The sequence below is a fragment of the Nerophis ophidion genome, linkage group LG26 (assembly GCF_033978795.1).
Source record: "Nerophis ophidion isolate RoL-2023_Sa linkage group LG26, RoL_Noph_v1.0, whole genome shotgun sequence".
NCBI lineage: Eukaryota > Metazoa > Chordata > Actinopteri > Syngnathiformes > Syngnathidae > Nerophis > Nerophis ophidion.
Window position 1 is genome coordinate 16,096,694 of NC_084636.1, and position 26,114 is coordinate 16,122,807.

General features: G+C 40.2%; 2 protein-coding genes and 1 long non-coding RNA gene across 8 annotated transcripts in view; 2 read left to right on the top strand and 1 right to left on the bottom strand.

The window, feature by feature from the left end:
* mef2b (myocyte enhancer factor 2b) overlaps nt 1–1,807 on the top strand; it is a 54,264-nt gene extending 52,457 nt beyond the window's left edge. For all 6 annotated transcript variants that reach the window (XM_061888640.1, XM_061888635.1, XM_061888641.1 and 3 more), the window contains one exon: nt 1–1,807. In XM_061888640.1, coding sequence (XP_061744624.1) covers nt 1–262 — 262 coding nt within the window. In that variant the 3' untranslated portion in view covers nt 263–1,807.
* tmem161a (transmembrane protein 161A) lies at nt 1,318–20,990 on the bottom strand. Its single transcript, XM_061888634.1, has 11 exons — nt 20,920–20,990; nt 15,353–15,456; nt 15,197–15,280; nt 9,825–9,916; nt 9,581–9,737; nt 6,754–6,969; nt 6,388–6,531; nt 6,204–6,317; nt 5,958–6,132; nt 5,793–5,889; nt 1,318–3,161 (listed from the first exon to the last, which is right to left on the bottom strand). The coding sequence occupies exons 1-11, from the start codon at nt 20,920–20,922 to the stop codon at nt 2,860–2,862; spliced, it is 1,488 nt and encodes a 495-aa protein (XP_061744618.1). The 5' UTR covers nt 20,923–20,990; the 3' UTR covers nt 1,318–2,859.
* The window catches only part of LOC133543823 (uncharacterized), a 19,088-nt gene continuing 13,586 nt past the window's right edge, over nt 20,613–26,114 (top strand). Inside the window, exon 1 of the long non-coding RNA XR_009804529.1 lies at nt 20,613–20,646. This is a non-coding gene — a long non-coding RNA (uncharacterized LOC133543823). The remainder of the gene's footprint in view (nt 20,647–26,114) is intronic.

Here is a 26,114-nt window from a genome sequence, read left to right on the forward strand (position 1 = left end):
GTTGTCCACTGGAGGCTGCTCTTTCCCCTCTCAGTCTTGCTCCTCCACCTTGACACACGACCCCAGCCTCAGCATCCACATCAAATCAGAGCGTAGCTCTCCTGAACACATGACCTCGCCCGCTCCCTCTCCCATGAGTGGGCCCATCCCGGTTTGCCGCACCCCTACAGAAGACCCCCAGGCCAAGGCCGCTTACTTGCAAAAGGAAGAGGGAGGCGGAGTGTCGCTGAGGCAGGAGATGTGCGAGGCGTGGCAGCGATAGCTCCATACACGGGTGGACACTTCATTAGGTGCATCTGGTCAGTCTGACAAATTCAGTCCAAATGCAGCATTTTTGACAAGAGTTTAGATGGTGCATGTGTACCTAATGAAGCGTCCAGTCCCCATCATCCCACAGGCAAGTGTCTCAAGTGAGAGCTGGTCTCTTCCTGCGTGATGGACACTCCTCACCACTAGTTTGTTCACATGCACACCTTTTTCTTGTATTTATCTAGTTTTAGTTGGTTTTGTTTGGCACTTGACTAGTTAAAAGTAGAGATGTCCGATAATGGCTTTTTTGCCGATATTCCGATATTGTCCAACTTTTAATTACCGATATCAACCGATACCGATATATACAGTCGTGGAATTAACACATTATTATGCCTAATTCTGTTGTAATGCCCCGCTGGATGAATTAAACAATGTAACAAGGTTTTCCAAAATAAATCAACTCATGTTATGGAAAAAAATGCCAACATGGCACTGCCATATTTGTTATTGAAGTCACAAAGTGCATTATTTTTTTAACATGCCTCAAAACAGCAGCTTGGAATTTGGGACATGTTCTCCCTGAGAGAGCACGAGGAAGTTGAGGTTGTGTTGTGTTACGGTGCGGATGTTCTCCCGAAATGTGTTTGTTATTCTTGTTTGGTGTTGGTTCACAGTGTGGCGCATATTTGTAACAGTTTTAAAGTTGTTTATACGGCCACCCTCAGTGTGACCTGTATGGCTGTTGACCAAGTATGTGTTCCATTCACTTGTGTGTGTGAAAAGACATAGATATTATGTGACTGGGCTGGCACACAAAGGCAGAGCCTTTAAGGTTTATTGGTGCTCTGTACTTCTCCCTACGTCCGTGTACACAGCGGCGTTTTAAACAGTCCTAAATTTTACTTTATGAAACAAATACCGATATTTTCCGATATTACATTTTATATCATTCATCGGTCGATAATATCGGCAGTCCGATATTATCGGACATCTCTAGTTAAAAGTGTGTTTTTATTACCAATTAAAGGGATTTCTGTTTGTGGTACAACCCATGTGACAGGAAAATAAATGAAAATATTTTTGTTTATTAAGTCAGACAAAAGTACAAGTAAAAGCCCAATCTATACAATAAAATACACACCATGCAAACATTGCAATTCACAGCATTGAAGATAATTGGAGCATTTCCATTCAGAAAACACAAGCTAGATATAAACAAGCAACTTTCAATTTAAGTTCCCGGTCGGATGAAAGAAAGTCCAAGTGTCCGCACTGAATCAAAAACACACATTTAAGGTGCTCTAGGTAAAAACGTTGCCATAGAGTCGAGACTTAATCTCCTTCAATATGTAAAATACTGCCAAAAATGGAGTAAATCACTCTCTTTCATTGACTGAAAATCCCTGAGTTTGCAGGCACTTGGGAATTCGAGCTGAAACATTTAAAAGTGTTAAAACCACAACTTAAAAAAAAAAAAAACTTTATAAATAGCACTCTTGAATCGGTTCTTTACTAACAGGGACCACCCTCTAAAAAGTCCCCATGGCTTAAAGCTGTGAAGTTGTGACAGAAAACATGCATGCATATGACCTTTGACCTCCTCATGGCAACCAAAAGTATCTAAATAGAAAGTTAGACAACTATGTTGCCTTACAGAGAAGACTATTGCCATGCAGACTGAGCAGCACATGCATTGACCTCAGCTCAGGAAATGATTCTCAAATTGTAGTCCAAGCACCACCGGTGGTACAAAGGCTCCATCTAGTGGTACTTGGGAACCACGTGTTTTTTTTAGGTTGTACTCTGTGTAAATAAGTTTGAAAACCATCCATTTAAGGCAGGGGTGCCAACGTACTGAATATCTGAAGTATTCAGGAGCCATCCTTAAATATTTAATTTCATAAACAGGACTAAAACCCATGTAGATAGACACTACGCTTAAAAAAATGTTTCACGTCTGTTTTGTGGTATGAGTAGTATAATTTTCTCATTAAATTTCAAATTTTTGCTCTTTTTTCGAATTAAGATATGAACTCAGGGTCAGCAACACTTTGGACACCCCTGCTTTATGGGATTGCTTTTGCACTACTAAAAAAAGAGATAAATGCATCAAATCTTTAACACTCAAGGGCATTAAGCATCCAACCAATCAATTCAGTTCCAGCTTTGATTGACAACGAGTCCTGGAGGAAAATGCCTGGTGGAGCACTAAAGCATTAAAAAGTGAAGTAATTCAACCTTCAAATTGCTTGTTTCATCCCTGACTGCTTGGAAGTCGGAATATATTTGAAACTGAAGAGATCTGATCTCAAATGTAAACAAAACAAAACAAAAGTGGCTGGCATCAAAGCTAACTTCAACTATGTCACAAACCTTATATGTTAAATTTTACCACACAAAAGATAAGCAGTGTTCCAATACTCTTTGCCCACTTTTCTGGACTGCAGCATCAGTGTCATAAGGAGGCGCCACTGAGTCGTCTTCTTTGCATTAAAAGCAGCAGACAGAAGTGAGAAAAGTTGCATGAACATGTGGAAGATGAGGTGTTGTTTCCATACCAGAAGCCTGCTCTGGTGGTTTGTTGACAACGTCCACTGCGCTTCTGTCCTAGTTGTGCATGAGGTACTGGTGGAAATAGATGCCGAAGAGCGAGCTGATCACCTGACAGGCCGCCACCCACCAGGTGAGAAAGGCAAAGAAGCCCCTGAAGAAGAGTGGTGTGAGGACCGTGCGCAGCGTGCTCAACATCTCAGTCAGTCGCGCCACCGTGGCCTGGATGTCCTCCTCCATGTCCTCTAAAGGGTCCTCGTCCTCATCCAGACTGGTTGTGGGCACTGCTGTGGGCATCAGCAAGGCGGGTGTCACTCCCAGGGTGTCGGTTGTGGATGCACCGCTCCAGGAGAATCCACCTGGAATGTCAGAGGTCAGTCAAATACAAATCTGCACCAACACAGAATAAATAAAATGCAAGAGATGATTCTTGAAAACAGCAGAGTACAGGTGGTTGTCGTATTATAACATGTACATGGTGACAAAGACACTCCTAAAGAACTGGTTACATGTGCATGGTGGAAGGATACCTGGGCCCAACAATTCCAATACTCAGTAATGTGTAGTCGCTCCAGTGAGAAAGGACAAATGTCGCTTTTGTGCTTTTTAGTTCACTTTTTAACCCTAACCTCTATTACGTGTGAGCGAATAAATTATCTGAGGCCACCAGGATGATATTTGATTAGTATTAGAATCGACCCTTATACAAAAATGTAAAAAAAACGGATTTGATTCAGCAGCACAATACTGGTGCTGTAATTGTAGATGTCTCAGAATGTTATCAGGAGTCCCGACAAAACCCCAAAATGGCAGAAAATGTATATTTTTGGAAATCTTTTTTCGCTAAAATGTCATGAGTGGGGACGCTTGTACAAAAATTTGTTGTAGATGTCTCAAAACGTCATCAGGAGTCCCGACACAACCCGAAAATGGCAGACAATGCATATTTTTGGAAAACTTTTTTTCGCTAAAATGTCGTGGGTGGGGAGGACCTTTCTACAAAAATTCAAAAAAATGGAATTGTTTCAGCAGCACAATACTGGTGCTGTAGTTGTAAGAGATGTCTTAAAACATCATCAGGAGTCCCGACAAAACCCGATAATGCATATTTTTGGAAAACTTTTTTCGCTAAAATGTCGTGAGTGGGGACCCTTATACAAAAATTTGTGGTAGATGTCTCAAAACGTCATCAGGAGTCCCGACAAAACCCGAAAATGGCAGACAATGCATATTTTTGGTAAACTTTTTTTCGCTAAAATGTCGTGGGTGGGGAGGACCCTTATACAAAAATTAAAAAAAACAGATTTGTTTCAGCAGCACAATACTGGTGCTGTAGTTGTAAGAGATGTCTTAAAACATCATCAGGAGTCCCGACAAAACACGAAAATGGCGGAAAATGTATATTTTTGGAAAACTTTTTTTTCACTAAAATGTCGTAAGGGGGGCTCCTTATACAAAAATTCAAAAAAACGGACTTGCTTCAGCAGCACAATACTGGTGCTGTAGTTGTAGGTGATATCTCAACCTCATCAGGAGTCCCGACAAAACCCGAAAATGGCAGAAAATGCATATTTTTAGAAATCTTTTTTTCGCTAAAATGTCATAAGGGGGGACCCTTATACAAAAATTTAAAAAAAAAATTCTAATACTAATGTAATTCTAAAACACTAATTATAATACCATTAAAACAGCAACCACCTATTTTGCACGCACCGATACTCCATTAGTGTTGGTGCTAAGAATTTTCAATATAGGATTCAAAGAAGCCCATCAAATCAGACTAGTGGGTTGTTGTGGAAACCAGCTAACGGGGATCCTTAATAAAAATCAAATCAAATAAAAAAAATCATAAAAAATGGGTCCCACAGTACATTTTTGGGGTCCCATTTTTTGTAAGCGTTTTGAAAACAAATGATAAATGTATGCATTGTCCTATCTCACATTCTATATTGTTTTGAAAAAACGTTGTCATAAACGTTAAATTAAAAAAAATACGAAAAAAAAAACATTTTAATGCTTATGTAAATGTATGCAGTTATAAACATTCATTCACTTTCTTCTTGCCTTGATGGATCTAAACTTTTGTAATATTTTCAGAATGCATTTGTTCTATTTATGGCCAGAGTAAGACAAAAAAAATAAATCTGTAGTGGTCTTTATTTTTTTGGTTTAATGCCATGATTTTAATAGTCCGGCCCGCGTGTGCACACATTTTCCTCCAAGCAGCCCCTGAGCTAAAATGAGTTTGACACCCCTGCTCTATTATGTCTCTCAGGTGTGAGGTAAACTCTGCTAGTGGCCACTCAGAGGCGGAACAATTTGAAGCAGTGTTTTCAAACTGTGGTACCATTCGGCCTCTAACTAGTGCAGGGGTCGGCAACCCAAATTGTTGAAAAAGCCATTCCATCCATCCATTTCTACCGCTTATTCCCTTTCGGGGTCGCGGGGGGCGCTGGCGCCTATCTCAGCTACAATCGGGCAGAAGGCGGGGTACACCCTGGACAAGTCGCCACCTCATCGCAGGGCCAACACAGATAGACAGACAACATTCACACTCACATTCACACACTAGGGCCAATTTAGTGTTGCCAATCAACCTATCCCCAGGTGCATGTCTTTGGGGATAGGGAACCCACGCAGTCACGGGGAGGACATGCAAACTCCACACAGAAAGATCCCGAGCCCGGGATTGAACTCAGGACTACTCAGGACCTTCATATGGTGAGGCAGATGCAGTAACATCTCTGCCACCGAGCTGCCCAACTTAAATTGTGTCAAGTCATTATTTTTAGTATTTTCTGTAGTATTTTTAGACCTGTGTGACAGTTTGGAATGTTAAAATGTTGCTTCCTGTGCGTATCATTTCTATGGCCATTCATTCTTGTGGGTGAAAGAGGTTCCACTGTACTATTTTATATTATATTGTTATCAAACGAAAAAAGATGGTTTGACACATAATGCGGGAGGGTGTTGGTTGTTCAAATACTGACCTAATGCCTTGAGAGCAAGCGTGGAAAAGAGGATCAGCAGAACCGGAACCAAATATTGGAGAGTCACTACAGTCAGGTAGCAAAACACACGTGTAACCTGGAAATACACATTCATATTTATTATTTGTTTTGCTGTGTATTCCATCAATCAATCTATCATCTCACCTTCCTCTGAATATCAATGGCGGCGATACGACCGGCCTCCTTCTTCATCTGCTCCACCCACTTTTGGGCAATGTTGAGGTAGGCCTGCAGGTGGTAGCGTGTGAGCGCTAGCCGCAGGAGGCACAACATCACAATGATCCACAAGCGCATGCTGTCGAAGACCTCGCTGGATACCCTGCGAGCGTGAGGTGATGTATGTCAAGTCTTCAGCCTAGATCGGCTGTGAGCAGAGATGTAAGCACTCACAGCGTGACGGATGTTTTCCCCAGCGGCGCGTTAGCGAGGAAGTCCCTGGCGATGGGTTTGACCCACAGGATCACCACCACCACCGGAGATAGGAAGCTCATGTGCAGCAGAATCCTGCGGGAGGCGTTCCAAGTTAATGCTCTGGTTTTCGACGTACTGCTGGCAAATGCTTTAAACCACGTACTGGATGAGGGGGCGTTCCGAGTTCATCTGCACTGCATCCAGGTGAGTCTGAGCCAGACGCAGCCCAGGGAACGCCATTAAAGAGCCGATGTACGCGCAGATGGCGGCCAGGCCGAGCTTGACTGTTAACTTGGTCACAGGCACCCTTGACACGTGTAGAGTGAAGAATTTTAGCACCATTAGCTGAAGTAAATGCCACAAAATGGCAGTGGCAGCATTTTAGGGAGCATGAGTGGTCACAATCCAACAGCTTTATCTTCATTTGCATGCACTTTAATATGTCAAAAGCGGTTTTAATGCTGACTGAGCAGTTTTCTTTTTTACCATTATTACACATGTTGAATTTCAAAGTGTGTTTGTTACTTACGACCAGTCCGCATAGCCCTGCTGTTTGGCAAACACCTCCAAGTTGTCAAAGAGGCTGGCAAATCCCGACTCCAAGCCGAACTCCAGGTAGTCCTCTCGGACCACCAGCACCAGCATGGCCACAAGCAGGGAGAGGAAGCCGAACGCAAGGCACACCGAACGCTCTCCGCCCTCCTCGGAGCGAAAGTAGTGTCTCATCAGCGTGTGGAGAGCTTTCCTGAAGGTTGCAAGTTTAAAGAAACTGCTGCTTTTTCATGAATGAGTCTTTTCAACCTTTATTTATCCAGGAAAGTCCCACTGAGATTAAGAATCTATTTTTTAACACAAACATTGATACAGCAGTGTGGGAAGCAATGGGAGCAAGTTAGGTGAAGTGTCTTGCCCAAAGACACAACAGCAGTGACTAGTATGGCAGAGCCAAGCAAAAAACTCAAAAGTACTTTATTAAGAAAAACAATTTGATGACTGCATGTAGGTTTCCACAGTGGAAAGATCCGTAATACTGAATCATTGTGGTATAATTGTGTCAGTTTGATAATGACATGGACTACAGGGAGGAAGTGAAACACCTGGTTGACTGGTACAGAACCAACAACCTGGTCCTGAACGTCAACAAGACCAAGTAGATCATTGTTGACTTCAGGAAGCACCAGTCCAGCCACGCTCCACTCTTCATCAATGGCACAGCGGTGGAGATGGTAAGCAGCACCAAGTTCTTGGGGGTGCAGATAACTTACAATCTGACCTGGTCCCTACACACTGGAGCTCTTTTAAAAAGAGCTCAGCAGCGCATGATCTTTTGCGTCGGATGAAAAGAGCCCAGCCCCCTCCCCCCCATTCTCACCACATTCTACAGAGGCACTATAGAGAGCCTGCTGACCAACAGCATCTATGTCTGGACTGGAGCCTGCAGTGCCTCAGACTGGAAGTCTCTACAGAGAGTGGTGAGGATGGCAGAAAAGATCATCAGGACTCCTCTTCCTCCTATCCAGGAGATCGCAAAAAGCCGCTGCCTGACCAGGGCTCAGAAAATCTGCAAAGACTCCTACCACCCCCACCAAGGACTGTTTTCACTGCTGGACTCTAGAAAGAGGTTCCGCAGCCTCCGTAACAGAAACCACTAGGTTCTTTAAGGGGCTTCTTCCCTCTGGCCGTAAGACTCTTGAACGCATCATAATTATCCCCTCAATTCCCCCCAAAATGGTTTAACTCGCTGGAATAAGAAGACAATATAACATACATACATAAACGTGGATGCATATGAAAAAGTGCAATATATTTATCTGTACAATAATCTATTTATTTATATCTTTTTATCCTGCACTGCCATGAGCTAAAGCAACAAAATGTAATTCTTATCTGTACTGTAAAGTTCAAATTTGAATGACAATAAAAAAGGAAGTCTAAGTCTTAAGTCCTTATGGGAAAAGTAGTCTTCCACTGGCACTGCCAAATTAACCAAACCTGCACGTTCTTAAGCGGAGCCATCCATCCATTTCTACCGTTTAAAATGTAAATGGGAACGGCATGACGCGGAGGTTAAAGCAGCCGTGCCAGCAACTTGAGAATTCCACATTCGATTCCAGCTTCTACCATCCAAGTCACTGCCATTGTGTCCTTGGACAAGACACTTCACCCTTGCTCCTAGTGCTGCTCACACTGGTGTAAGAAAGTGAATGAATGTTTGGTGGTGGTCGGAGGCGCCGTAGTCGCAAATCGGCAGCCATGCTTCCATCAGCCTACCCCAGGGCAGCTGTGGCTACAAATGTAGCTTACCACCATCAAGTGTGAATATGGAGTGACTGAATGATGGGTTCTCACTTCTGTGTGAAGCGGTGGGAATCTTTGGGCGACTCACGATATGATTCCGATTACAATTGAGAAACTACAATTCTATTTAAAAACAATTAATGCATCATTATTAAATTATTTATCTATGTAGATATATTGACATTTCCTTTCTTTTCATAAAATAAGCGTTTATCACTTGCTACAGCGCATTTGTAATAAGAAACAGTTATTGCATTTATTGAATATATGCAAAACTGGAACGGAATAAAGGAGCTGGTCGGATCTCTCATTGAGGTGGCATGCTGCAGTCAGCCACATTTTAGAAACGGTCTGCATTACATTATTTACAATAAATAAATCGAATATTGACTTTTACTAATTGATTTTATAGTCGGCCATGTCCAAATTGCAATCAATCTAAAACCCGATTATTTCCCCCACTTTTAGCTTTGGGTGTTAAAAAAAAAAGCACTATATAAATCTAATCCATTATTATTATTATTATTGATATTATATATAATGGGTTTCAACACGTAAAGCACTTTAAGTCTATATAGAAAAAACTTCACAATACACAAAAAATATTGCTCAAATACTGACCATTTAATTGGTATTGTTAATGTCTGTATTTTTATCGATCCGCCCACCTTTGCTTACATCCCAATACTCTAGCTTGCAGTTAACATATCCTCCTCCTCCGAGGATTACACTTGTAAAAAAATTACTTCATTTGCCGACATGGAGGCGAGGAGTACTGCCTTCGAAGTGGTTTCGCACTGTGGATGGATATTAGCGCGAGCAAAAATTAGTACATTGCGTTGAGGACACGTCTATTAGCTTATCGCTGTGAAATTAGCAGACGGCTAGAATGTGTCAATATGCATTATCACGATATAACAATAGTCTTAAAAACTCTTATTGTCGACCAAATTGAAATCATTCATATCGTACGTACATAGTTTATATCGCCTGACCTTAATTGACACCGAGTCAGTGACAGTGGTCATTTGACTGTTGCTTTTTCTTTTAAAGGATACAGTGCAAACATAACAGTGAGGACACACCAGATGGCGCCGATGTTTACCTCCTTGCTGGCGTCCACCACACTGCAGTAACACTCTGTGAAAAGGAAGACGCCGATGGCGTAAACAGAAAAGTCCACCAACCACTGGTACTCCAGGAAGAAACGCAACACTAGGGAAAAAAAGAAGAAAAGCTGTTACTTGTGTTTGTTGACGTGACATTATAGGCTACAGTGTAAATAACAAGTGTTAGTCCAACCGAGGGCATCCATGGCGTTGACTGGTGCTTTTTCCAAGTGGAGGTCGATGTCTTTTGGCACAGTGAGAGGTTTGTTTTCTCCATTTTGTCTCCTGGTGAAAAAATCATGACTTTTTAAAAGATCCATTTGCTTTTAAAAAAAATGTCCCATATTATGCAAAAGTGACTTTTTAATAATGTTCTTTGAACAGTAATGTCTTTAGAGCCTCTGACCCACCTAACTAGATGAGCCTACAACTTGAGTTTTCTAATATATGTATATATATATATATATATATATATATATATATATATATATATATATATATATATATTAGGGGTGTAATGGTACACAAAGATTTTGGTTCGGTATGCACCTTGGTTCAGAGGTCACGGTTCGGTTCACTTTCGGTACGGTAAGAAAACAAAAAAATATTAATTTTTTGGTTATTTATTTACCAAATTTGCAAAATCTTCCACCAAAAATATTTTTCTTTGTGGAATAGTTGATGTGAAGTAATCGGAAACTTGGATAGGTCAATAATTCATACTAACATTGATTTTGATTCAATACTATGTTTTGAAATAAAAAAAAACAACAGCTTTGTTTTATTAGTCAACGTTGCAACTTTTTCTAAATTACTTTTAGCCTTCAAGCTTTTTTATTTCACTTTTGTTTATGTTTTTGTTTATTTTAATAGTATTTTTAGAATGTGTCGTGGGCCTTTAAAACATTAGCTGTGGGCCGCAAATGGCCTACGGGGCACACTTTTGCAACCTCTGCTATAGATCAATCAATCAATCAATGTTTACTTATATAGCCCTAAATCACTAGTGTCTCAAAGGGCTGCACAAACCACTACGACATCCTCGGTCCACATAAGGGCAAGGAAAACTCACACCCAGTGGGACGTCGGTGACAATGATGACTATGAGAACCTTGGAGAGGAGGAAAGCAATGGATGTTGAGCGGGTCTAAAATGGTACTGTGAAATTTCTATCCATAATGGATCCAACACAGTCGCAAGAGTCGGATCCAACACAGCAGCGAGAGTCCCGTTCACAGCGGAGCCAGCAGGAAAACATCCCAATAATAAAAAATAAAATCTGATAAATCTATGGGTAAAAAGCAGAGCCTGGCGACGCATGCACGTTTATCATAACTCTCTCGCTCTCTCTGCCCCTCCCTCACAAATGCTGCTACACACAATTTGTTTTGTTTTTAACCCCTTCTTAACCCTGAATGTACATTGAAAATACACGCAACCCTAACTTAAAATGTCGGACATTTGAGGCATTTAAGAAACTCCACCCGGATAGTCCCGCAAGAGGACATATCCGGTGAAAAGAGGAGGTATAGCCAGTCTATCGTACCACTGCTAGCATGCCGTGTGTTGTTTTTTCTGATTGATTGAAACTTTTATTAGTAGATTGCACAGTACAGTACATATTCCGTATAATTGACCTCTAAATGGTAACACCTGAATATGTTTTTCAACTTGTTTAAGTCGGGTCCACGTTAATCAATTCATGGTGCCTCGGTGTGCATTGTTTACACAACGTGCGGTGCACTACTTTATATGTCCATGTAGAACTCGTTCGGTACACCTCCGAATTGAACCGAAACCCCCGTACTGAAACGGTTTAATACAAATACACGTACCGTTACACCCCTAATATATATCTTTTTTTTTTTTTTTTTTTTTTAAAGAAAGCTTTGCTACACATCTTACAATAAAGCATGGAGCCTTGCCAACTATCTGTTATTCAGCTATAGACGTAGCTGTAGGTTTGATCATTTTATTTTACTTAAATATGCTAACATAGCATGACGTAGTTGTAAAAATTTGACTTTAATGTAAAATTGCAGCTCAAAGAGTATTGCTAACATGTGTGTCCTCCTTAATTATATTGTTGTATGCCAAATTAGGCACAGAAGACTTACTTAAAATTGTTCAAAAATATAGGACTTTTAGTCCCAAATATCAACTTAACTATAAATTCAATATATTAATAAGCTATTGGCTATTTATTCATATGCATTTTTTGTGAGGGGGGGGGCATAAAAGGCCAAAACACAAATATTTTAAGAATGCTTGTTTTCCTTAACATAGGCCTGACATTAGAAGCAAATTTAAGAATGTTTTTAAAGTACCAGTAGAGTGGAAAAGCAATTTGTCTCTATATTGAAGCTATTATAATATATATCTGAATTATGACACCAAAAGACTTCTGAAATTAGCAAATAGATATGATCAAAATAGTACTAATGTCATGGAGATTCCCCGAGCCATTTTGAGAGATATTGAGAAAGCCAGTCACATGATCCATGACATTGTGCTAGTGACCAGAAATCCCTTCCCCATCAACAACAAGGCTAATCGAGCAGATTTTGTGAGAGCCAACAACGATTACTTTGGGAAAAATTATGATTCAGAACCTTATATTTTTTGAGTCTGAACACAAAGAGGATGAGCAATTAGTTTTAAAATGAGACAGCTCAACGGATGCAGCTTTATTGTGAAACTATAGCACCAGCAGCATACAAAACTAACCATAATAAACAAAAATAAAACAAAACAAAAACTTACTATATTTCCACTCTCGCTAGGATGTCGACCGATGGAACACTCATTACCGTTTAGATAAAGATTCAATTGCAAGCCTCACTAAATAGTGTTAAAAAAAGTTCCCTCAATTAGCGTGCTTTTGTGTATTTTTCCCCATCTCAGGGTATGTGAAAGTTGACCAACTAGTAATTGTTTTTAGATCACAGCCAGATATTGAGTACACAATATCCGTTTTCATGCAAATGTTTAATCACTGTTCTTTTTTTCAACAATAATTTCAAGCACAAAGTCTGCTCGCCTGTATTCAGGGATCCTCGTTGGCAAAAACTGACTAATCGCAGCTCTGCGTTCTGCAACGAGAACCTAGGATTTTTGGGAGGTGCACGTAAGCCTTGCGGGAAGGTACGCAGTGGGAGGGGACAAGACGGTGTCGCTTACGCAACCGACGCCGATAACAATAGCAGTGTACGCTTGCATAAAATAGGCTGTCTGTGTTGCAGCTTATAATTACAATATCACTCATATTTGGTTAATTTTAAGGTCATGACATTTAAATGTAGTGTTGGTGGTGGTTTCTGTATGCTTTTAGAGAGGGTATAACGGGCACGATAGAGGACCCTTTATCTGTTGACTCAATTGTTGGCTGTTTATTTACGATTTCGAATGTCTAAAAAAAGAAAAGCATTTGTGTTCTTGTCTTACATAGGAGTGTGAATGATAAACAGCAGATCTCTATCCAATGTTTGCACATTTCCAGTATGAATGATCTGATAATATGGTCAGAGTGCAGAAGCGTTAATATCGTGATGTAGAATCTACGGAAACTCCCAAAGATATTCGAAGCGAAATATTCAAAATGGCTGACTGAATTTGTGGCATTTTGTGATGTTGAGACGGTATTTTCACATACTTTGTGGATTGTAAATACAATTTGATATGGTTTAATGGATACAATTAACACAAATAACCTTATAAACTCAACTTGTTTTTCCACTCTACAGGTACTTTTAAACTGAAACTGTACGTTTTTAATTTTACCTATCGTTCACAATCATTATGAGACAAGAAGACAAGGGTTTTTTTTGCTTTCTAACATAACAATAGGCTGATTCTTGGTGGCAAGCAATGCAGCTAATGGATAACTTAAAACATGCATTAAAAAAAACGTCAACAATACTTAATTTACGTTCCGTAACCCATATAATAACATAACTATAGCGACATTGTAGTTGTAAGAGTGAACACTGAGGAACTATTTTTCTACCGTAGTAACACATTGGCGTGCTTCAGTATTAGCTGTAAAAGCTAACTACGGCAAGCGATAAGCTAGCATCTACAACGTCACCAAAAGCGTTTGAGTTTGTAATGCACAACACTGCGATATGACAGCAATCTGTACTGATTGAAAAACATGACAGTATCTGTAAAGTATTAGCCCACATTTCATGTTTTGTTTGTACACAGTTGAGCTAGCCAGACAGAGTATGTACTGCAGTTGCACCAACACGCATGACGTGCTGCGTCTATCATGACCGATATTAAAGTGACTCACTCGATGGACAGTTGTTCGTCTGCTACAGCTGGCCGGGGACATTTCCTGTTGATTTTGGATAAGCAATCCACTTATGTCAAAATAGCCTGGCTCCAAGTTGCATATTTATAGCGTCAAAATCACTTTCATCCCCGTCCTGGCTTCCGTCTGCTCCAACGTCTCACTCTTCCTTCGTGCTCGCTTCAATAAGCAGCAGTATATATAGCGTCAAAAGTATAAGGTGGTAAATCCTCATTTGTCCTAAAATAGACGTATTTGTTGTCTGTTACCAAGTCTAGCATGATTAGAACACAGACTTCAAAAGTAGGAGCACATACGTTGCCAGAAGTCAGACGTGCGCTACAAAGGGCTGGGCGATATGGAGGAAAAAGTATATCTCAATATATTTTTATTTAAACTCGATATTCGATATATACCTTGATATATTTTTCGGTGAAAGTATACATGTAAATATGTTCATTTTCATTCAGTGAAATTGAAATGAATGACAACTGTACTATAAACAGTCAGTGGCACTTTTATTAACCAAGTTAGTCAAGATGGGTATTAACAGCACAGAAAAAAAACTGAGTAGTACAGAATTACATAACATAAATAAAATAGAAAAATATTTCCCCCCCCAAAAAATAAGATAGCTGTGCAAATATTACAAAATGTACAAAACTCAAATAAAAAAATACATTTGCAGGCAGGAACTTTGTGATTTCCCTGTTCTTGCCTCTATTTGACCAGTCCCTCTAATTGACCAGTAAACAACCAACCAATCATGGGTATTCTTATAGTGCAAGCACGTCGAGTAAAGGGAGGGATTTAGCAGCCCATGGAGGAAGAGCAGGGGAGGACAACGTACACAACAAATTAGCGCCGTTTGATCATTTTAACATGAAATAAATTATATCAATATTACGATATTTTCTTAATTTATATCTTGTAAAAAAAAAATCGATATATCTTACAAACTCAATATATCACCAAGCCCTAGCACTGCTACGGAAAACAGAAATCTATACGTGAAAGAAATCAGTCCCGGAAAAAATAATAATTTTAAAAGATAGGGTAAATATTGAACATATTACATATTGTTATGAACGTGTCCATCTTTCAGGCTATTTTTTCATCAGATTTAAAATATATATATTTTTTTTAAAGACGTGTGTTTCTGTCTCTCATAATGATTGTTAACGAAACGAAATATAAAAAAAATAGCTCAGTTCCCCTTTAAGGCAAACAAATTCCTGCCTGCATGTGTTGGGACACTCCCTCTCTCCCACCTGTCTCTCCTGTTGGTTTTGGGCATCTGTTTCCCAGCCAAGGCACACAGCTCTCCCTCGGATGGGTGCTTGAACCGGAACAGACTGCAAAAAACAAAACAAATAGGTGGGTCAACGGCAATGACAAATGTATTGTAGCGGTTGATGGCGACTAACCTGCCATTGCAGAGTAGCCAACGTGCAAACGAGCAATGGGGCGCCATCCTCTGCATGATGCTAGCGGTCAGCAAACTGACCACAAGCTGAATCCCCATCAGCGCCTGCCAGGAAAATACACAAGCCTTCTTAAGACCGTTTCCTTAAAAGTAAACCTACATTTTTAAATAATTAAATTTAAAAAACTACTACTGGATTGGGTCTATTAGATCAGTGTTTTTCAACCACTGTGCCGTGGGAGATTATGCAGTTTCACCTATTTTGGTTAAAAATATTTTTTGCAAACCAGTAATTAAAATCTGCAAATAATGTGCTGTTGTTGAGTGTCTGTGCTGTCAAGAGCTCGGCGGCGTAACCATGTTATTCTCTTCCATATCAGTAGGTGGCAGCCTGTAGCTAATTGCTTTGTAGATGCCGGGAACACGTCGTGTGAGACGACAATGGTTTGTCTGGATCACAATATGCAGGCGACAGCAGGAAGCAGCGTGCAGGTAAAAAGGTATCTAATGCTTAAACCAAAAATAAACAAAAGGAGAGTGCCCCTAGAAAAATGGATTAAAGCTTAGGGATGAAACTAAAACTGAACTGGCTACAAAGTACACAACAGAACGCTGGACGACAGCAAAGATTTACAGCGTGTGGAGTGGACACTGCGTCCACAAGGTACACCCATACGTACATTACATGACAATCAACAATCTCCACACAAAAAAAGATAGCAACAATTTAAATATTCTTGATTGCTAAAACAAAGCAGGTGCGTTGAATAGCGCTCAAAGGAAGACATGACATTGCTACAGGAAAATACCAAAATAGGAGCGCAAGACAAGATCTAAAACTGAACAAGCCAAAATAAGTCACGCGGATGTGACAGGTGGTGACAGTACACCTACTTTGAGACAAGTGCGATGCATGTCTGGTTATGGTTTGGATTCATATCAAACAATTGTGACAACTTTTTATTGTCTACTGAGTTTAATTTATGATTTCTGCTGGTGGTGTGCCTCTGGATTTTTCCAATTTAAAAAATGTGCATCGGTTAAAAAAAGGTTGAAAAACACTGTATTACAGGCCTGGGCAATTATTTTGACTCGGGGGGGCCAAATTTAGAGAAAAAAATGTGTCTGGGGGCCGGTATATCTGTTTTTTAGGATCACTAATACAAAACTTCATAAAAATGTCTGATTGAACGCTAAAAACGTTACGACAGGCCACTTTAAAAAAACGTAATGTATTTTTATATTTTTCTATGAAGGATAAAACACTGAATATTGACAACATATGAAAGACACACCCCCTGTCGATCGACATATTTTACGATCAAGTGGAACACAACAAAAATGCAACAAACAGTGAAACATGAACACTAAGGGTACAAAATAAACCCACCTAAAATCTGATACATATGTGAAGTGAATTATATTTATATAGCGCTTTTCTCTAGTGACTCAAAGCGCTTTACATAGTGAAACGCAATATCTAAGTTACATTTAAAGCAGTGTGGCTGGCACTGGGAGCAGGTGGGTAAAGTGTCTCGCTCAAGAACACAACGGCAGTGACTAGGATGGCGGAAGCGGGGATCGAACCTGGAACCCTCAAGTTGCTGGCACGACCACTCTACCAACCGAGCTATACCGTCCCACATTGTCCAACTCTTAATTACTGATTCCGATATCAACCGAGAGAGAGATGGGAGATCTAATTGCTCGTATAAAAGGAAGATGTCTTGGTTACTCCTCGCATAACCAACTTTTTGCAGAATTTGCAAATTGATAGTTTTTTATCCGTCAGACTAGGGCTGGGCGATATGGCCTTTTTTTAATATTACAATATTTTTAGGCCATATCGCGATATACGATATATATCTCGGTGTTTTGCCTTAGCCTTGAATGAACACTTGGTACATATAATCACAACAGTATGATAATTCTATGTGTCTACATTAAAACATTTTTGTTCATACTGCATTAATATATGATCATTTGAAATTTTCATGCAGAGAAGGAAATCACAACTAAGTCAATTGACCAAAACTGTATTTATTAAAGTTATTAGCAGGTGACTTTTCAAATGATGCTACATATTAGCAGTAATGCTATTTTTGGTAGCAACGCTTGTGCCCCACACTTGACAAATTAAAGTTGTCTTTTCGACATATTCCCACTTGAAGCCGAACCACCACCAGACGTTGGACCCCGTGTTGTTTTTCTTGGGAAATAATTCTTCCTTCATTTGTTACCTGATTCGCACCTTCTTTCGCACCGTCGCAACAGACCGCTAGCATCACGGCTAACGTTAGCCACGCTGCTACCTCTCTGCTGGGCGAGGGCGTATATGTATGTGACGTATGACATGACAGTATGTGACGTATGTAAGAACATGCGCTTACACTCTGTGAGAAGGAGGCACAAGAAGGAGTGGGTTGAGCATGTAGTGTACTGCCAGCAGCTAAAAACAACTGCGTGAGAACGTATACTCGAATATTACGATATAGTCATTTTCTATATCGCCCAGCGACAAACCCGCGATACATCGCGTATATGGATATATCGCTCAGCCCTACGTCAGACACTTTAAAATAATCCCAAACCATGTCGTTAGTCAGTCACCGAGCGAGCTCGCTTGATAGCCACGGCTACGGCACCTGCAACAACACACACTTGTTGTTATGCTCCGCTCGTGGCGGTTTGACGAGGTCATCAAGCGTCGCCAGTAAACTTCTCATGCTACACTGAGGTATACCGCCCTGATATTTGCTGAATTATCCCCCAGGGATCAATAAAGTACTTTCTATTCTATTATATTCTACAATTAGTGCACCAACCCAAAAAAACTCCCTTTTTCATGACAAAGAAAAAAAAAAAAGATTCCCTCCGCCCGCGGGACAAATTATCAGGCGTTGGCCGGTCTGCAGCTACAAAAAGATTGGGGACCACTGGTATATATCACTAAGCTTTAGAACTTTGTTGTGAAAATCTCCTTCCATGTCTGTGGAAATGCTTCCCACCCACACTGCTTGGTGCCTCGTCTGAGCTGCTGTTACGTAGATGACCACAGTAACTAATTAGATGACCATAGCAACTGATTAGATGACCAGAGCAACTAATTAGATGACCATCGTAACTAGTATATCATCGATAAGCGCATATAGATAGATAGATAGATAGTACTTTATTGATTCCGTCAGGAGAGTTCCTTCAGGAAAATTAAAATTCCAGAAGCAGTGTACAGAGTTAAGATCAATTTTCCAACCACTGAAATACTTTGTATAGTTGAAGACTTACGGTCATTAGAAAACATGAGTGCACGTCATAATAGCAGCTAACGGACGATGGCGTGGAACACCGCAGAGGCCACCACGGTGTATGTTTCTTTTAGTTTATTTTCATAGCTGTATATAGAAGTAGTTGGTTGTATCCGCTGATTTAATGTCTTTAATGTCCTCTGTGTTCTTTGATGTTTCCCTCTTACACACATGTGAGAGGGATGTGTGCTATGGCTATGAGTTGTTGTTGTTTTTTTCCCTTGGCCTCAGTCTGGACCCCCTCTCCAGGGCCCAAGTTTAGACCGATTATTTTATTTTATTTTAATCTTCTATTTTTTTCTCCCATTCCCCCCACTTGTTTACCTGTATCTCATCTTTTTTGTAAGGGGCGCTGGAAGTGAAGTGAAGTGAATTATATTTATATAGCGCTTTTTCTCTAGTGACTCAAAGCGCTTTACATAGTGAAACCCAATATCTAACTTACATTCAAACCAGTGTGGGTGGCACTGGGAGCAGGTGGGTAAAGTGTCTTGCCCAAGGACACAACGGCAGTGACTAGGATGGCGCAAGTGGGAATCGAACCTGCAACCCTCAAGTTGCTGGCACGGCCACTCTACCACCCGAGCTAAACCGCCCCGTCAGCGATCCTGTTCTGTCTCCCTGTAATGTTTGTCTGATCTTGAATGGGATTGTGCTGAAAATTTTAATTTTCCTGATGGAACTCTCCTGAAGGAATAAATAAAGTACTATCTAATCTAAACTTTCCATCTTAAAAATCTAAAAAAAATGATTTGGGAATGTCCGCCATGCGGCCCGTTGATGAGAGAGCCTCCGCTGGTTCACCATTTAAGGCCTACTGAAATGAGATTTTCTTATTCAAACGGGGATAGCAGGTCCATTCTATGTGTCATACTTGATCATTTCACGATATTGCCATGTTTTTGCTGAAAGGATTTAGTAGAGAACATCGACAATAAAGTTAGCAACTTTTGGTCGCTAAAAAAAAAGCCCTGCCTGACGTCACGAGTTGCAGGGCTCCACACATATTCACATTGTTTATAATGGGAGCCACCAGCAGTAAGAGCAATTCGGACAGAGAAAGCGACAATTTCCCCATTATTTTGAGCGAGGATGAAAGATTTGTGTATTAGGGTATTGATAGTGAGGACTAAAGAATAAAAAAAGCGACGGCTCCGGGCGTCGCCAATGTGAGCATTTCAGATGTAATTAGACACATTTACTAGGATAATTCCGGAAGATCCCTTATCTGCTTATTGTTTTAATAGTGTTTTAGTGAGATTGTAAAGATTGTAAAGACACATCTCGAGGTCGGATGGCTGCGGTGAACACACAGTGTCTCAGAGAGAAGCCGAGGAGCCAAGCTCACAGCAGCCTTTTTTGACAGCTGCTGCAGGACGACGAATAATCCAATGATGTCTCCGGTAAAATATAAATCCAAATGTTGCCATCCAAAAACATGCTGGTTGACGTAGAGAAAACATGCTCGCTTGACTGCTCCGCTTTACAACAAACAAAGAAACACCGGCTGTGTCCAGATGCTAAAGACAGCTGCTTTCCACCAACAGCATTGTTCTTTATAGTCTCCAGTATTAAATGAACAAATTGCAAAAGATTCAGCAACACAGATGTCCAGAATACTGTGTAATTATGCGATTTAAGCAGACGACTTTTAGCCGCTAGTGGTGCAGGGCTAATATTTTTTTGTTTGTTTTTTTTTTTTTTGTGCAGGGCTACTATTTCCTGACAGCCCGTGACGTCACGCGTCATCATTACGCAACGTTTTCAACAAGAAACTCGCGGGAAATTTAAAACTGCAATTTAGTAAACTAAAAAGGCCGTATTGGCATGTGTTGCAATGTTAATATTTCATCATTGATATATAAACTATCAGACTGCGTGGTCGGTAGTAGTGGGTTTCAGTAGGCCTTTAAAAGGAGAAAGGCGGCACCAAATGGTTGAAGTGCGTGTTTCAGGGGAAGACAATTTCAGCAGCACCAACTAACCACAGGTAAATTAATTCACGCAAACACATCGCAATATAAGTCGTCCACCATTTTATGTATCATGCAGTTATATTGCATTTAAAAATGTGTAACAGAAAGCCGAGAGAGAATATAAGAAGGAGGCAAAGTGCTAAATTTAGCCAAGCACCTGTCAGTGATGCCCGCTTGAGACGGTAGCACTTTAACATTAGCAAGCTAGCTCCTGCGGCGAAGCGAACTCGCGAACAAACTTGACAAGTGTTGTGTAATTTAAACGCGTAAAAATTAAACCCGGTTACCATTTATTCTTCTGGGTAGCTTGCTTGTACGGACAAAGAGGTCGCCGCTTCTTTACAAGCAGCGATTTCTTCTTCTTCTTCTTCTTCTTTTGTTTTTATGGCGGTTGGCAAGCAACCTTCTGGTGTGCATTACCGCCACCTACTGTAATGGAGTGTGGACCGAGGTGGATCCCTACTCTATATTCTTTTACTTAACCCAGTGTTTTTTAAATATGTGTATATTGCTTTATATCCTATGTTTTCTGAATGCAATCCTAATATATCTCCCACTTCTAACCTAATATTTTCTTTTGCTAACTTATTTTCCAGTATTTCTCTTTCTCTATTATATTTCCTACATTGTATTAAGACATGGTCAACATTTTCTATCTGGTGGCAAAAATCACACAGCCCTGTAGTATGTTTGCCTATCAATTTTAGTGAACTATTTAGATATGTATGCCCTAATCTCATTCTAGTCATAATGTCTTCTTCCTTCCTATTTCTACCCCCTCCTCTCATTACACCTACTTTCCTCTGGACTTTGTAAAACTCTCTACCTTTTGTTTCCTTATTCCAATTATCCTGCCACTTTTTATTGTGTTCTATCTTAATTATGCTCTTCACTTCTTCTTTACTGTGCTTAATCTCCATGTTTACTTCTGTTTTAGTGGTTGCTTGTTTTGCGTATCTATCAGCTAACTCATTTCCCTCAACTCCTACATGAGCAGGAACCCAGAGAAATGTTACCACACCTCCCGCTTTATTTATTCTGTAGATTGCCTGAACTATTTCATAAACTATATCTAGTCTTGTTTCTGATGTTATGTTTTTTATGCTCGTCAATGCACTGCTGGAGTCCGAGCACACGACTACTTTCCTAGCTTTGTTTTCCTCTATCCAGTTAACTGCCATATAAATTGCTACCAATTCCCCCGTAAAAACAGATAGTTTATCACTAATTCTTTTATTCAACACTATATTTCTCTGTGGGATAACTGCAGCAGCTCCTACTTTACTATTTATAGTTTTTGATGCATCTGTGTATATCATAATATTATCAAAAAACATTTCCTCAATCCGTTGTTCTATTTGGTAACTATTTAAATGTCTATTCTTCAGTAACTGCATGTCTACCTTTGGGTTTTCATACATCCACGGTGGTATTGCAGGAATTGGTACTGTAGGGCTCACTTTAATATTGTCAATTTGTGTTTTTTTACATATATCTCCTATTATCCACCCAAAACTATTCATTTTTTCCTTCCCTTTTTCTTGGCAATTTATTAGCACTTGACGGGTTGGATGTCCTTGCTTGGATCCTTTTAAGTTTGCCCAATAAACTGCTGAGAGTTGATCTCTCCTCATGTCCAAAGGTTTTTCATTCATTTCTACTTGTAATGCTGCCACTGGAGTAGATTTAGTAGCTCCACAACATAATCTTAACGCCTGCGACTGGATCCGGTCTATTTTCTCAAGTAGAGTTTTTGAAGCAGATCGATAAATAATGCATCCGTAGTCGATAACAGACCGAATTAAAGTGATATATATTGTTTTCAATGTTAACCTATCAGCCCCCCAATCTTTACCCCTCAAAGCCCTCATTATATTTAACACCTTTTTACTTTTCTCCATTATCTTGCTGATGTGGGTTGACCAGTTAATATTTTTATCAAACCATATTCCTAAATATTTAAAAACTTGTACCTCTTCTATGTTTTCTCCATAGAGTTTTATTTGGAGCTTGTTTTGTATTTTCCTCTTCGTAAAATGTATGACTTTTGTCTTTCCAACAGAGAATCTTAAACCCCAAGCCGTCCCCCAGTCTTGAACATTATTTACCGCTTTTTGAATCTTCTTTTCTATATAATTTGTATTTCTACCTCTCTTCCACATCACTCCATCATCAGCAAACAATGCCACCTCCACTAACCCTTCCACTTCACTAAAAACTTCATTTATCATGATGGAAAATAGTACTGGACTTATTATACTCCCTTGTGGGGTCCCATTTTCCACTTTGTATTCTCTACTATATTCATTTTCTATCTTTACTAATAATGTTCTACTTGTTAAAAAGTCTTTTATCCATCTGTACATTCTTCCTCTAATCCCAATCCTATTTAGTTTCATCAGCAACCCCTGTTTCCACAACATATCATACGCTTTCTCTATGTCAAAAAATACCGCAATTATACTTTCTTTATTTATTTGTCCCTTTCTAATTTCCTCTTCCAGCTGCACTGCTGGGTCATTTGTGCTTCTTGCTTTGCGAAAACCACTTTGGTAGTTTTTTATAATTTCTTTTGACTCTAAATAATATATTAATCTTTCATTAATCATTTTTTCCATTACTTTGCCCAAATTTGAGGTCAATGCAATCGGCCTATAATTTCCTGCCTCTTCCGGATCTTTCCCTGGCTTGCATATTGGAATTATTACAGCTGTTTTCCACTCATCTGGTAATTTTCCTTCTTCATATATCCTATTATATAATTTCAAGACCACTTCTTTGCCGATGCTACCTAAATTTTTGATCATTTGATAACTCACCAGGTCTTTCCCTGCCGTCGTATTTTTAACTTTTTTTAAAATTCGAACCATTTCATCCAAAGAAAATGTCATATCCACAGTGTTGATAAAACTATTATCGTTGTCTTCCTTCATTTCCTCAATATTTACACTAATTGTTTCTTCTCTCTTTTGTTTTTCTACATTTTTCAAATTATCATTACTGTGCACTTTAACAAAGGTTTTTGCTAAAAGTTCTGCTTTTTCTTTATTTCCTACCACACTCCGCATTCCATCTTTCATCACATGATTTTTATGTTCTTTTCTGAGCCCTGACATTCTCTTGATCATTCCCCACACTTGGCTTAAAGGAGTAGTTCTATTTAGTGTTTCACAAAAAGTTCTCCAATGGTGTTTTCTTGTTTTTTTAATAACATACCTTACTCTAGCTTGATGCCTTTTATACTGGATCATGTCTTGGAAATTATGTGTTCTTCTCAATATTCTAAATGCTCTATTCCGTTCTTGTATTGCATCTGTGCACTCTTGTGTCCACCACGGCACTATCTTCCTTCTTCTCCCTATACTATTCCTTGGTATGCTCTGTTCGGCTGCTTCTATTATGCACTTTGTAATATCTGTATTTAATTGTTCAATATCTTGATTTATATCTACTTCCTTTAAAGTTATGTCGGTAATTTCCCTAAATTTCTCCCAGTCACCATGATTATACTTCCATCTTCCTTCTATCCTAGTGCTTTCTGTCCTATGATTTATGTTTATGTGAATGACGATTGGATAGTGATCACTTCCCATTGTGCTGTATTTATTTACTTCCCACTCCACCTTTCCTGCTAACCCTTGTGACACTAGTGTTAAATCTATTGCTGTTTCTTTACCCGTGACGACATCTAACCTTGTTCCCGACCCATCATTCACACACACCAGTTCTTTTTCCTCCAAAAGTGCTTCCAATGTATAGCAGCGATTTCTTGACAACAGCTGTCGGGACATGTGAGGCGTCTTCTTCCTCGCCGGTGACGTCAGCGACGGCCTCGTCCTGATTAATCATGCGTGATGCTGCCTCCTAGCGTACGGCGGGGAAATCGCATACCCACTTTGGCTGCAGCAAGAGGGAGGTCAATCGTAGCGTTCAAGTGCCCAGTCAATGTCAATCAATGTTTATTTATATAGCCCTAAATCAAAAGTGTCTCAAAGGGCTGCACAAGCCACAGCGACATCCGCGGATCAGCGCACACAAGGGCAAGGAAGAACTCACAACCCAGTGGGACGTCGATGACAATGACAAGGAGAAACCTTGGAGAGGACTGCAAATGTGGATACCCCCCCCTTCTAGGGGAGACCGGTGCAATGGACGTTGAGTGGGTCTGACATAATATTGTGAAATACCAGTCCATAGTGGACCCAACATATCATCAATCAATCAATGTTTACTTATATAGCCCTAAATCACTAGTGTCTCAAAGGGCTGCACAAACCACCACGACATCCTCGGTAGGCCCACATAAGGGCAAGGAAAACTCACACCCAGTGGGACATCGGTGACAATAATGACCCAGTGGGACGTCGGTGACAATGATGACTATGAGAACCTTAGAGAGGAGGAAAGCAATGGATGTCGAGCGGGTCTAACATGATACTGTGAAAGTTCAATCCACAATGGATCCAACACTGTCGCGAGAGTCCAGTCCAAAGCGGATCCAACACAGCAGCGAGAGTCCCGTTCACAGCGGAGCCAACAGGAAACCATCCCAAGCGGAGGCGGATCAGCATCGCAGAGATGTCCCCAGCCGATACACAGGCAAGCAGTACATGGCCACCGGATCGGACCGGACCCCCTCCACAAGGGAGAGTGGGACATAGAAGAAAAAGAAAAGAAACGGCAGATCAACTGGTCTAAAAAGGGAGTCTATTTAAAGGCTAGAGTACACAAATGAGTTTTAAGGTTAGACTTAAATGCTTCTACTGAGGTGGCATCTCGAACTGTTACCGGGAGGGCATTCCAGAGTACTGGAGCCCGAACGGAAAATGCTCTATAGCCCGCAGACTTTTTTTGGGCTTTGGGAATCACTAACAAGCCGGAGTCCTTTGAACGCAGATTTCTTGCCGGGACATATGGTGCAATACAATCGGCAAGATAGGATGGAGCTAGACCGTGTAGTATTTTATACGTAAGTAGTAAAACCTTAAAGTCACATCTTAAGTGCACAGGAAGCCAGTGCAGGTGAGCCAGTACAGGCGTAATGTGATCAAACTTTCTTGTTCTTGTCAAAAGTCTAGCAGCCGCATTTTGTACCAACTGTAATCTTTTAATGCTAGACATGGGGAGACCCGAAAATAATACGTTACAGTAGTTGAGGCGAGACGTAACAAACGCATGGATAATGATCTCAGCGTCTTTAGTGGACAGAATGGAGCGAATTTTAGCGATATTACGGGGATGAAAGAAGGCCGTTTTAGTAACGCTTTTAATGTGTGCCTCAAAGGAGAGAGTTGGGTCGAAGATAATACCCAGATTCTTTACCGTGTCGCCTTGTTTAATTGTTTGGTTGTCAAATGTTAGAGTTGTATTATTAAATAGAGTTCGGTGTCTAGCAGGACCGATAATCAGCATTTCCGTTTTTTTGGCGTTGAGTTGCAAAAAGTTAGCGGACATCCATTGTTTAATTTCATTAAGACACGCC

What these genes read in the sequence shown, in the direction of transcription:
- tmem161a (XM_061888634.1), bottom strand. An exon ending in CTCACTGTTATGTTTGCACT is followed by an intron (nt 6,970 to 9,580) that starts GTATCCTTTAAA and finishes TGCAACCTTCAG; the next exon opens with GAAAGCTCTCCACACGCTGA. An exon ending in CAGGGCTATGCGGACTGGTC is followed by an intron (nt 6,532 to 6,753) that starts GTAAGTAACAAA and finishes ACACGTGTCAAG; the next exon opens with GGTGCCTGTGACCAAGTTAA.